The following is a 14,139-nucleotide window of genomic DNA, read 5'->3' as shown; positions in this document are numbered from 1 at the left end:
GTAACGACTAGCTATAGCCGTCCGCTTCGCTGAGCCTTTAAAATTAACATTATTATTTCTCACCCCCACAAAAATTCTCAACTCATATAAATATTAGCCTATCCAATAAGTACATGTATTTTCTACATGGATACCAAGTTTTAAGTCAATCGGATGCATGGTTCAGCAGTTATAACGGAACATCCGTAAAAACCTCTGTAGATTTGTTTATTAGTATAGATGTCGAATCAATGTCAATGACGCGAATAAACATGACGATCCCGAAACGCAACCAGCTGCATCCGCATTCGCGAAACCGAATACTAGGAGAGAAATACACAATATTTCTGAGTGATGTAGTACAATATTCTGTTTGTTTACTTTAACATCGATACGGTAAAGCTAGAAACCCTGGCTAAAATTAAACAAGACTAAAATATAGATTGACGTTGTAGACTGTTGTTTTAACTGAATGGCCGTGTATGAATCGTAACATTTCCTATTTCCCACTGTTTACATAGCGATTTGTAACCGCCAAATCGTCTTAAATCGCACAACGCACGAATCGATCGAACAACATTACGAGTGTATATTTTTTACTAAATTATTCAATTCAATTATTGTACTCCTTATAATGCAATTCGTATTTTAGATTTTTGATTCACGAAAAAAGTCTAATGTCAAGATGGTTTGAGTGCGCAACAGCCAAGTGTTCACTGCACTTGCATTTAGGCGTATGGATGCACCGGTTCGGACTTTTTTCGGCAGTTTTAACTTTGTCCTTGAATTTCAAGTTTACAATACGGACCGCAGTTTATCGAGACGCAATTTAAACGCATGCAAATTATTTTAAAAAGCAAAATTTGTATATTTGCGGAGACGTAAGTCGTATGTACGTGAATTATGTTAATACTTCTTTATTGATGTTGACCTAGGTCTTATTTAGAACTAGGTATACCTTTTGTATTTATCTAAAGTAAATTTTAAACTCAATAGAAAAATATTAATATTATAAATTGCGTAATTACTGGTGGTAGGACCTCTTGTCAGTCAGTTGTGAGTCCACATGGGTAGGTACCACCGCTCTGCCTATTTCTGCCGTGAAGCAGTAATGCGTTTCGGTTTGAAAGGTGGGGCAGCCGTTGTAAATGTCCATGGGCTCCAGTAATCACTCAACACCGGGTGGACTGTAAGCTTGTCCATCCATATAAGCAATAAATAAAAAAAATTATAATTATTTAAATATTATATATATAAAAGCTTATTATGCAAAATTATATTTTCTTTGCGTAATTTTCTCAATCGGATACGATTTTAATGTGCCCGCTCTCAATCATACGCCTAATGCTATCATAATGTGCGTATGCAAAACAACAAAGCCAAAGCTATATACGTACATACATCTTGTACTATGGACGCGTTTCTTCGAGCATTCGTAATTATGCAAGATCTACGCAGTCACAAACTCAAGGCGTAAAGATAAGGCGAACATAAATATCGACGTGTTAAAGCATAACAAACGTCATCTTATAAAATCGTTCCGCTACTAATATAAATAATATTAGGCTAGGTCAAGACTCCTAACCCAGTCGAGTAGTATCGGCGCCAGAAGCCGAATCGAAAAATAAAAACGATTCGGACACGGGGCAATGCACTTTTTCGTCCACGGTCAAGGCAAACCAACGATGCACTTAATACCTAAGCTGCATGAGCTGAATGTGAATTTTGAGAGCGTGTGACACGCGAAAAAGACACGTAATGAATTCCAAAAAAGTTCAATTTCATGAGACGCCCAACTCAAATGCACCTGTCTTATCTTACTAAGCTTGAAGCTTCAAGAAAATAAGCATAATAATACTAATTAAAGAATTGTATGATTAAAATCTTGTCACAGTTTAAAAAATCCTCCATGTTATTTTCCGTAACTTATATTCCGATGTCAAAATTTTGCTCATTTTATAAAACAAATATGTACTAATCTGGGAATAAAAACAAAGTCTTGCGTTTTGTTGAAATTATATAACATATTCGCTAACAAATAGCTAGAATACCGGCATCATTTCTAAACAAGATTTGACTGTTTTCATAGTTTACACATGATGAATTTATTATGAAAAACAAGTTTACGAAATGTGATGAAAATCTTTAGAAGTTCACAAAAACAGGAAACAAAAATCAATAATATTATTCAAAAATGAAATAGGAAATAAGTATTTGTGCAATAGGTAAGAAGTATCGTAAGTAGTATTTATTTCATCGTGCTTTACAAAGTTGTTCAAATATAGATTAGATGAAGGCCAATGATTCAATAAATTATTATACAAAAGAGTATTGACAAAAAGACAGACGTAGTTGATCCTAACAGCAGATAAACCTCGTCTATTTTTAAATAGTTGAGTATGAAATCGACTCGTTACTTTGTGATTACAAAATCACAAGTACGTAGTATGTGTACTAACAGGAAGTTTAACTAAAGATTCATCAGAGATTTCTATGCAATCCCTAAATCCATATTTACCTCGAAAAGATATTCCTGTCAGAGAAATCGATGTTTATCAATACACACCATAATGTTGTGCTATAAGAATGTGAGATGTTAATTTTAACTTTTCTATTTAATAACGGCTTAAAAATCGTGTGAATTAGGTAGCATGAAATGAAAAAAGTCATTATAATCTATTTTATTTAATTAAACTTAATTTAGTTTATCTTGTGTGAATAAATCTAGAAAAATGCTTTAACAATCAAAAAATCTACAAAGACAAATGAAAACAGGCATGTCCAACGGTACTGTTTTTTGTTTAAGCTAATAAAACAGATGTATGACCGACATTCTATGGTTTAAAAATTACTTTAATTTCTTAATAGCTTTATTAAATTTAATGTATGTATCAACGAATGATGGTTAATATAATATCACTATATTTCTATTTAAATCAAGAGACGACGCCGAAATTCTTCGGCACTAACATGTAATAAAATTATGTACACTAAAACTTTTTGGAACTACAATTAAAAATATATTTAACGTCCTTGTATTAATAAAATACGTAATTTTAATAGAAAATAGAATGAAATTACAAAAAATAGTAAGTACTCAACAAGATTCTTAGAAAATCAACAAAAGAAATCCAAATACTTCATTTTCACAGCGTACATGAAAAATCACATCTAAGAAGCACCTTGACTAATATCCAAGCCAACGAATACATTTAAAAGAATGTTTAAACTATATAATCTTGCACCATGAACCGTAAATTTTTGTATACAAAAAGTCAGACAACCATCCGATGAAAAACAGTTTTCTTTAAATTTTCCACTGCGACATGAAATACGTACCTAACTTCGTGAAATACACTTGAGAGTAATACATTATTTACGTGTTTTCCTTATCAGGATGATATTTCGATATTTGGTCATTCTTGTGCTTATTTTATTAGATTTTGTCTGTACTTCAACAAAGCCTAAGATTAAACAAAGCGTATCTCTAATTTTCTCAAACGTAATTCTAACATTGTAAACTAAGCAATTTTAAGAATACGAATGCATTGAAATCATGTAAGTATGGCGAGTTATGAATTTCGATCTCTTTTCAAATCTATTAATTTATACTTCAATAAAACTAAACCATAGGAATCTTTCAAACAACTTCTGTTTTTTTTGTTATTGCTTAAACGGATGAACGAGCTTACGGCCCACCTAGTGTTAACTGATCCCAGGTGTCCATATACATATGCAACGTAAATACCGCCACCCACCTTGAGACATGAGTTCTAATTCTCACATCTAAAGTACAACGGTTGACCCACTCTTCAACCAAGAACGCTAATACTGTTGGCGCAGCAAGGTGGTGGTACCTAATCCTGAGGACTCACAAGACTCCTGGCCACCCTACAAGGCTACAAGCTTTCTCTTTACTTTATGCTTATGTTAATAAACGTTCTATATTTTGCTCATAATAGTATTTACACAATGTGCTCTGTACCTGATCGTTATTTAGGCGGTACGGTGACCTGAGTCATTATTCGATGATACTAAGCACCTAGCTTCGTATTTCTGCCTCCGAACAATAATGTTAGCAGCTTCAATTAATAGCCGAGTTATCATCAATGCAAATCGCCAAGATTTAATGGTTTCCGCTGAGTGTTCTTAAAAAAAGGCACAGTCCTATTCGTGGATTGGACTGGACTGGACCCATGGAGAGGCGGTTTGATGGAATACACGTAGAATTTTTCAGTTTTAATCAGATTAAGCGTAAATGATTATAAAATTTATAAGCCACTTTGTAATTAATTCGCGGATTGTAAATTTAACCACGTAGTTTGGATGGAATAAGTGGTATTGGTCACTCATCATTGAGTTACCTGAGGGACGATTTCTAGCTTACGAACCGCTGTAGTGTTGCTACCGCAGCCACCGATAAGCGTTAATAATTCTTTCATTCATATCTTTCCATGATTTCTCCTAGGATCAGTACAGAAACCGTGACGTATAAACGATTGGTAGTGCTCCGAAGACGTGTTTCAGGGGCTTAAATAAAATAAAAAGAGGCCAGTTTTGTGTAGGACAGGTCTATGTAAGTCAGCAGTGTAGGCCATTGATGAAGGCATGAATGAATGAATGAAAATTCTTTATTGCACAAAATATTGTACAAAGGCGAACTTAATGCTATGCAGGCATTCTCTTCCAGTTAAGGTGACGATTTATGAAGATTAAACACCGTCTCAATGTTTCTTATCTAGTAAAAGATAAGCAGCCTAATGCGAAAATTTTAAATTATAAAAAATTAGAACATCCTATAATTATCACATAATATTTTTTGTAATTGAAGTAATTTGCAAAAAAAAAAATTATTGGCTTTGTAGGCAGACGAGCGTGCGGTCCACTTGATGGTAAGTGGTTACCGTCGCCCATGGACTTCAGCAATGCCAGAAGCAGAGCCAAGCCGCTGCCTACTGATCCTACAATTGTTCCACAGTGAAATTGAAGTGACTCCGGTGACGTCATACGTTCAGAACGTAGTAAAATATTACAATTTTACCAAACGTTTCTTCGATTAATTCGCTAATGAACGTAAATATTAAGCCCCATGTTACATATTAGCGATACACTATTTGTTGGTCCAGCACGATTTAACACATTTTTTTCTAGAGTTTCTATAGCTCAAAGACAAAAACATGTCACACAACAAAGGAGTATTTAAATATACATATAATTTGTAATTTTTTTTAATTCGAATTTTTTGTTTCATGAATATAGAAATAGTCACCATCTTGTACCTGAGCAAGTGCTATGACGATACGACGTTAAAATAATTAATACTGTATATTTTACCAAAAACCAAAATGCTTATTTAGAATTACGTAGGTACTAGCAAAATCTGTAAAGCATACGCATGATGCTTCGAATTTTCCGTTAAAAAACGTTTAAATATGGCTATTTTTTTTAATGAATTAAAAGAACTTGGTGACGTATTTAGTGATTTCTTGAATTCATTAAAAAAACATTACCGTCAATTCTGTCGTACTTCGGTCGATCATCATACATATATATAACAAACGCACAAGTCGCTCCCTGCAAAGACTGTTCGGCGATACCGCAGTGAGAACAGCGACACATCGCACGCGCTTAGTTCAATACGAACTTCAAAAAAAAAGTGCCGTCAAATATTTTATTCCAAAAAAAATAATAATTCAAAAATGAACAATGCAGATTTATACCGCAAAAGTAACAGCCTCCAAAAGAGAGATGCTCTCCGCTGCCTCGAGGAACATGCGAATAAGATTAAGTGGAAAAAAATCGGTGATAGAGTCATAGATTTGGGTTGCGCTGACGGTAGTGTTACTGATATTTTGAAAGTTTACATGCCAAAAAATTATGGAAGATTAGTTGGCTGCGACATAAGCGAAGAAATGGTGAAATACGCGAATAAACACCACGGCTTCGGTAGGACTTCGTTCAGGGTGCTCGACATAGAGGGCGATTTGACCGCAGACCTGAAACAAGGCTTTGATCACGTTTTCTCTTTTTACACCCTCCACTGGATCAGAGACCAGGAGTAAGTTCATACCACAATTATGAAAAAAAAAACACGAAGAACTAACAATGTCTGAATTAACCATTGCTAACGAATGAATTTAATTAAATCTCAAATCATCATAATTTCTAAACTAATATTCATGTCAAAAAATATATATACACAGATTTTAATTTAAAAATTACGTTTCGATTGCATCGTGTCTATAATCACTAATTACATTCTTTCCGAGAACGTAAGAATAAAAATTATACAGGACCAATGAATATTAAATATTAGAATTTAAATTTACGTTTAAAATGTGGTCTCTATTCTAAATTTGATATTAATGAACGCTAATCAGTAAAACATTTTTTTCTCTCGCGTTTTTTTCTTTTTTTTTATTCTACCTAAGCTGATAGCCTTGAGAGGCTATTTCAACGTAACCTTAACTAGTAGGTGAGCTCACGGGGCTCAAACCGGAGTGGTGCTAACACTGACCCTAGCAAGAGCAGTGCATCGCAGAATCTACCACTGGATCGGAAACGCGACCCACTGAGAAGATCCGGCGAGAAACTCAGTGGGCTGTGTCTATGGGTTAATATATATATTGTTATAGGACGGTGACCGGTAAGGAACTATTAGTGTCGTTAAGTTCCTCAGACTTTATGTCACAATAATTTTACTCGAAGACTATTATCAATTTGTCCAAATTTTGAATGTAACGGTAGAAATGTGTATAATAGTATTTAATAATCTAATAGTATTTCAATAATGCTATTTAATAATTATAATGAAACACACTCGAAAGCGATGTCACGCTATCTTATAGCTCTCAGTATGTATAAATGATGTGGAGGCTCCAAATAAATTATATTTTGATTTGGATCCTTAATAAACGTTTCAACTATCTAGTCGGAAATTTAAAACGGCCGTCTGGTGTAGTGGTAAGTGACATGGTCACTACACAAGGGGGTCGCGGGTTCGAATCCCGCCAAGGGAAGATATTTGTATGATAAATATAAATGTCTTTTCCAGGGTTATGGATGTCTATTAAATATATGTATGTGTATAATAAAAATCTTACATTTATATCCGTTATCTGATACCTGTAACACAAGTTCTTTACGAACTTATCACGGGACCAGTTAACGTGGCGTGATTGTTAGTAAATATTTATTTATTTATTTATTTAAAATATGATAGTACTAAAAAAAAAATTGAAAATTGATTTTAGGATGTGACATAATTTTCATTCCGTACCTACTGCTTAAAATTAGGCGACAAAAATATTTTTATTACTTTAGATTTTACCGTGATTGATCTTCTCAACTACGTAACCATTTAGTAGTCTTTACTAGTGGTAGGACCTCTTGTGAGTCCGCCCGGGTAGGTACCACCACCGCCTATTTCTGCCGTGAAGCAGTAATGCGTTTCGGTTTGAAGGGTGGGGCAGCCGTTGTAACTATACTTGAGACCTTAGAACTTATATCTCAAGGTGGGTGGCGCATTTACGTTGTAGGTGTCCATGGGCTCCAGTAACCACTTAACATCAGGTGGGCTGTGAGCTCGTGTAAGCAATAAAAAAAAGTCATAATCCTTTACGAACTTCTTCGATCTAATGTACATTCCAATGATTAGGAAGGCCGATTGTAAACCCAATCTCTATGGAAACCGTAGTTATGTGTATTAGTATTTTTTTATCACTGCCCTGCCGTGTGTTTCAATTTGATGAAGCTGACGTACAATAAAATTGATACTCCGACCTAATGTCTCAAGATGACGTAACGTAGCGTATGGTGTAAATAGATTCCAATAGCGCGTGTAAGTCGTGGATTTTTGTAGCAACATCCGCGTTTCAATGTCTACGGGCTACGGTAGTCGATCACTTGACCCGTAGCCCACCGTGACAACTGATAAACAATAGAACACAATAAATGAGTCGTCTATTATCAAAGGTGGCAATCTGTGCATTTGGACAAAAAAAAATTATTGATATGTCAATACAGATTTATTTGAATATAATCGTCTCCTTCAAAGAATACGGTTCAAAACCTGCATTAAATAAAGGTTAATAGTTAACCAGTTATCTAACTAAGATGTCGTTCCGAAGAGTTTTGTGACTGCCAATGGAATACAAAGTCAATAATTCGTTTTTCTGATTTACCAATCATTGTCCAAAAGTCAGATTGCCGCCTTTGATAATGGTCGACTCAAATATCTTACGGTAATTGATAAATGAATTGTCAAATTATCGAATCATTGATATATTGATTAACGTCCGTCTGGTGTAGTGGTAAGTGACATGGTCACTACACTAGGGGTCGCGGGTTCGAATCCCGCCAAGGGAAGATATTTGTATGATAAATATAAATGTCTTTTCCAATATTTATGGATGTATATTAAATATATGTATGTGTATAATAAAAATCTTACATTTATATCCGTTATCTGGTACCTGTAACACAAGTTCTTTACGAACTTATCACGGGACCAGTTAACGTGGCGTGATTGTTAGTAAAATATTTATATTTATATTTATTTATATCTTATACCTTTAAACGAGCAATTCTTGTATATTAATATATATAATCTGAATCTCGGAAACGGCACCAACGATTTTTATAAAATCTAGTATACAGGGGATTTCGGGGGCGATAAATCGATCTAGCTACGATTTATTTTCAGAAAATGTTGTTTTATTCGTGTTTTCAATAATCACCTCTTCCCGACATCTATTGGCGAATAATAATACTATTTTTCTTAATTGAGGACAACTAACCGCTTTAAAGACACAACAAGATGGCGTTATCAAAAAAAAAAACGAGCAAAGCTCGGTCATCTAGTTTTTAATTTAAATGAAGACTCAGATGCTACTACCAAACCTATTTTTCCTTTTTTTCACTGGTTAATCATTTGATTCCATTCGTTTTCCATTTTCGAAATCGAACGCTGCAATTAGACTGAGTTTAAAATCTTGGCTGGTACCTAAATTCATAAGGATGTGTGTACTTGTTTACGATTGAATTTCAGATGAAGTAATAACATCGTTTAATAAAAAAATCAACCTTCTTTTCGCCTTCCGCGAGACAGCCCTTTTCGGTTCACAGAGTAGAGTAGACCAGCTGTTGTATAAAATCATTAAAAATTCAAAATTATATCTCAAGATTATGTACCCGTAGTGCGGCCTATGGACTTCAATTACCAGAATATCAATTCACACAATCGCGTCATTCATTCGTCAACGCATAGAGAAGGCTTTTTCTACATATCTACCACAAATATGATACACTGCTTCTGCGCAGTGTACGAGCCAATTCCAGCGCTCGCCTAGACTCCAATAAATAATATGATTGGGTATAATATAAAAATGTATATTTGCGAAAAATGCTCATTATTTTACGTCAACATTATTTACTGACGAAAATTAAACTAACATTGGAATATCTAATTACAGACGAGCTTTTCGGAACATTTTCAATCTGCTTGGCGATGAAGGCGATTGCTTACTTCTGTTCCTGGGCCACACTCCTATCTTTGATGTTTACCGCACACTCTCGCATACAGAAAAATGGCGATCTTGGCTCGAGCATGTCGATCGATTTATTTCACCTTACCATGACAATGAGGTAAACTTTTTTTGTTTTTAATTATTCAATAAGTATATTTGTATATACTAATTTAATTAGGAAGCTAATTGACGCAGCATGCATTATAAATACCATAGCTTACTTTGTGATTTCCCATAGACACAGCCCACTGAGTTTCTCGCCGTATCTTCTCAGTGGGTCGCGATTCCGATCCGGTGGTAGATTCTGCGAAGCACTGCTCTTGCTAGGGCCAGTGTTAGCAAATTCTCTCAAGTTGAGCCTGTGAGCTACCTGTGACGTACCCGTCCGGGCGTAGCTGGAATAGCCTCTGAGGCTACCATAGGTAGTAAAAAAAACTTTGTGGTCACCATTGTATTGGAGCAGTCTTTCGTGGAAGCCGAAACTGGTGTGTTTTGATCTTATTCGAAGGAGTAGTTAGTAATTACTTAAAATCTTTCATACCTGGCGCAGGTTCGGTGACTACACCGGGATTTCTTACTTTATTACGTCATTACAAAAATCTATGTTAAAAAGATATATTTTTAAGAAAATACCTAATATTTAAAAATACTGGTAGCAGAGCAAACTATGGACCAACATGGGCCGCTACCGCCATTCTAACTATTGCTAGCGCGAATCAGTCAGGCGTTCTGGCTCGAAGGGTGGGACAGCTGTTGTAGTATACAATTGAATCTTCAAACTCATGTCTCAAGGTTGATAGGTACCACTTTATTAATAGTACATAGTGTAGTCTTAAATCAGTCACAACGAGTACCATAAAAAAAATGAACACCCCCAAAACCACAATATTTTCTAATTCAGGCCTTCTGAATAACTGACGTGGTTACTTCACCTAAAATGGAAGTTAATTTCAAATATCACTCCACGCGTTATATTCCTCAAACCTGTGTAAAAACGTTGCTTTACGCTTTTATCGGCCTTTATTGTTCAGTCAATGATTTCGGAAAGAATAATCCACAAAGCTATTTACACGTGCTATGTATACCGGTGATTAAGTCTCCACGATAACGTTATTTTAATTGACAAAAAAATAATAAACAAGTTTATGTAGGTAAATGATGTTTGAAAATCAAAATCATGATCATGACGATCAAAAATCATTTAAAAAATAAACAATCAATCTAAATCATTATACAATTAATTCACACACACAATAACATAAAAATAACATCTGTCTCATGAGACTTCGTAATTGGCTTAGAGTATAGTAGATGCATTCGCAAGGCAGCTGCCCTTGAGCTGTTAGGTCTCCTTTGGAGGCACTCGGGTATCTGTTAAAAAATTCCAGGCTTCCTGGCTGGGCCCGTGCTCGCCCACCTGTCCCGGTGAAACTAGAAATACCTCCGGGTCACAAGTGATCATTCCTTCCTAAAAAATATATATGTGGAATTACAAACAAATTTCTTCTGTTTTTATCGATTCGTGGCCATATTTATATAAAAACAATTTTTTTTTTTTTTTTCGTTTTAAAAAATTCAGCAGTTTTGGTATACTTTACCTTTTTATTGGTCACCAATGACAATCGTGTACAACGCGAAGATTCCCCTAGGTACAAGCGCAACTGTCTCATCATATTATGATCAACAATAGTTTAAGGGGCTGCTTGTCGTAACCACTTGTAAAATACTCACTCAGTTGCTTTAAAGGGTAAACCAAGCAAAATATAAGACGAAAGTATTTTCCTACTTAAGCCAGCTTTCTAATTCCTATCACTGTAGTTCTTAAATACACGGTAAAATGTATCAAGCCCGTAAGAGTCCTTTTCTGCCGCAAATTAAATCACCAGCTTGAGCTTACTTATGGACTTCTTTGAGGTCGACCGTAGGCCCATCCACTTGTCTAACTTAAAAAAATACCGGAAATGCTAACAAAACATTTTTCATTTTCAGGATCCCGAAAAAGAAGTTAAGAAGATAATGGAAAGAGTTGGATTCAGCAATATTGAAGTGCAATGCAAAACGTTGTTCTATGTATACGATGATTTGGATGTTTTAAAAAGTGAGTATGTATTATATTATATTATTCAGCGTATATATATATTATTCAGCGTATCATTTAAGGCTTGTTGCATATCCTATCACCGGTGACGATGTTTTTGACAGGAGTCAGGAAATACTGGGATAAATGCAGGGATACTGTTACAACGGGAACCTTTCACACCTCCTGGCTGAGCCTTTGCTCGCCCACCTGTCCTGGTGAAACTGGAAAGGTCTTCGGGCCACCAGTAATCCGTCAATCCTAAAATCGAATGCATTTAAAATAAATAATTAAACTGGCGGTACGTTCTGATGAATAGTTAACGGGACAAAGTTTTTTTTGCTTAGATTGGTGGACGAGCTCACGGCCCACCTGATGTTAAGTGGTTCCCGAAGTCTATAGAAATCTACAACGTAAATACCGTCACTTACTTTGAGATATGAGTTCTAAGGTCTCAGTATAGTTTCTGGAGACTATTTACTTACAAAAATTACGCATCAATAAATTGAATTGTTGATGTAGATACAGATTTTCTTTTCTACTATGAAAATAACTGAGGCCGTAATAAGAGCATGTTGAATTTCAATTGCCAACGTTGACAGAATAGACTGCAGCCGACCTGCTGCAAAGTAGTAGTCAGTATAGTTACAACGACTGCCCCACCCTTCAAACCGAAACGCATTACTACTTCGCGCCAGAAATAAGCGAATTATTTAATATAAAATCAGTAGTTATTTTATGACAAATCATAATTTGTTATTGTTGAACACAGAATCAGTAGCAGCTATCAATCCATTTAATATCCCGAAAGACATACTTGAAGACTTTTTAGAAGATTACATAGATGTAGTACGGGAGATGAGGCTGCTCGACAGGTGTAATAACAATGCCGGTGAATCAGTGTCTATAAAATTTAACTACAAAGTCATCAGTGTTTACGCGAGAAAATTATGTTTAAGTTTAATGTAATTAAGTTAGAAAAAAAAAATCCGACTTCAAAATCGTGGAAATAAGTAATTTTAACATATTTCTCTCTCTTTGTCTTCCCAGATTTTCATGCTTAAGCTTTCTATTCACTATTTTAGGAAGCTTTCTCAAAATATTGAATACAGTTTAGAAAGTTGGTATCTGAAATCGCTGATTTCGAAGTCGGTTACTTAGAACAAATTTAATTAGTTAATTGTATTTATAAGGAACGCTACAATATTTATTACAGTAAGTAATTTTAAATAATTTTCCGGAAATAGTGGAGTTCAGTGGACAATGCAGTATCAGGAGATGGCTTAGCTGGATGGACGTGCTCACAGCCACCTGGTGTTAATTGGTTACTGGAGCCCATAGACATCTACAATGTAAATGCCGCCACCGATATGAGTTATAAGGTCTCAGAATAGCTGCCCCACCCTTCAAGTCGAAACGCGTTACTGCTGCACGGCAGAAATAGGCAGGGCGGTGGTACCTACCCGCGCGTACTTACAAGAGCTCCTACCACTAGTGATAGCCAGCTGCTTATTGTTGTCGTGTAAAATCGGTCGTTGTCTCTAGTCATAGCCGTACAACAAAATAGACAACTTAATATTATAACTGTTCTTCAAATTTCTCGTCACACACGAAAATAAAGTTTGATGTATTTACCCGAAATATAAATGTTAACACAATTCATACATATATATATAATTCATATGTATACATTAAGTTTTAATACTCTGAAATAGCCCTGTCTACCCCAAAACAAGAATTGTATGCAAAGTTTTAGTTTTAATGTATTATTTTTAATAACAGTGACATCTATTGGCGTTACGTTAAACTATTTCAACAAAACATTTTTCATAATTTTCTTTGTATGTAGTTACTTTCTAAGCCGCAGTAAGATGGCGCTGTTATACAATTTAAAGTGTTGATAATTTAAAATAATTTCTACGGTTGTTAAAATAAATTATAATTGAAATAGAAATCCATACTATTTTAATTACTCAACTCAACAACTCAATTATTTTTTAACGGAGATGTGTGAGTGAGCATCACTAGAGAATTGCTTGACCGTTGACCGATTGGGCTGATTTCTTTTTCATTGTGTCCGTAAATTTTAGGACAAGTTTTGTACCACCAACTACAGCCACTACAGTATTCATTGATTTTTAATTACCATAAGTTTGGTTTGTGTAAAGTATATTTATAATAACGATAAATTTGGTTTGAGTCGTGATAGTTGGACATTTCAATTAGTCCGCTTGCTCATTTGATTATACTATGTGCTTAGTGCGGGTTCTTTAACGATCGCGATAGCGTAAAAGTTAACTCATATTTGTATGAATTGGGATCGTTTGCCTACGTTTGCCATTAGGGGCGCTATTCCAACTGCATACAAAATTGGGTTAACTTTTACGCTATCGAGAACGTTAAAGAACTCGCACTAAGCACACTATTGTATTTTATTTGTTGCACAAATATATTTAGAAACAATCGTGTATAATCATCATGCTTTAAAAGTATTCCTATAAAATCATAAACAGTCACAAAATTTATTTTTAGTGAGAATTACATGAAACAAATTAT

At 34.9% G+C, this 14,139-nt stretch overlaps 1 protein-coding gene and 1 long non-coding RNA gene across 2 annotated transcripts in view; one reads left to right on the top strand and one right to left on the bottom strand.

The window, feature by feature from the left end:
• Positions 1 to 14,139, bottom strand: part of LOC149501776 (uncharacterized) — a 423,933-nt gene that overhangs the window by 404,325 nt on the left and 5,469 nt on the right. The window lies entirely within an intron of this gene.
• Jhamt (juvenile hormone acid methyltransferase) lies at positions 5,577 to 13,176 on the top strand. The gene is made up of 4 exons (XM_028178651.2): positions 5,577 to 6,037; positions 9,453 to 9,624; positions 11,496 to 11,604; positions 12,356 to 13,176. The coding sequence occupies exons 1-4, from the start codon at positions 5,679 to 5,681 to the stop codon at positions 12,550 to 12,552; spliced, it is 837 nt and encodes a 278-aa protein (XP_028034452.2). The 5' UTR covers positions 5,577 to 5,678; the 3' UTR covers positions 12,553 to 13,176.

Source organism: Bombyx mandarina, chromosome 12, assembly GCF_030267445.1.
Source record: "Bombyx mandarina strain Sakado chromosome 12, ASM3026744v2".
In the NCBI taxonomy this organism is placed as follows: domain Eukaryota; kingdom Metazoa; phylum Arthropoda; class Insecta; order Lepidoptera; family Bombycidae; genus Bombyx; species Bombyx mandarina.
This window is presented reverse-complemented; position numbering and strand designations above follow the sequence as displayed.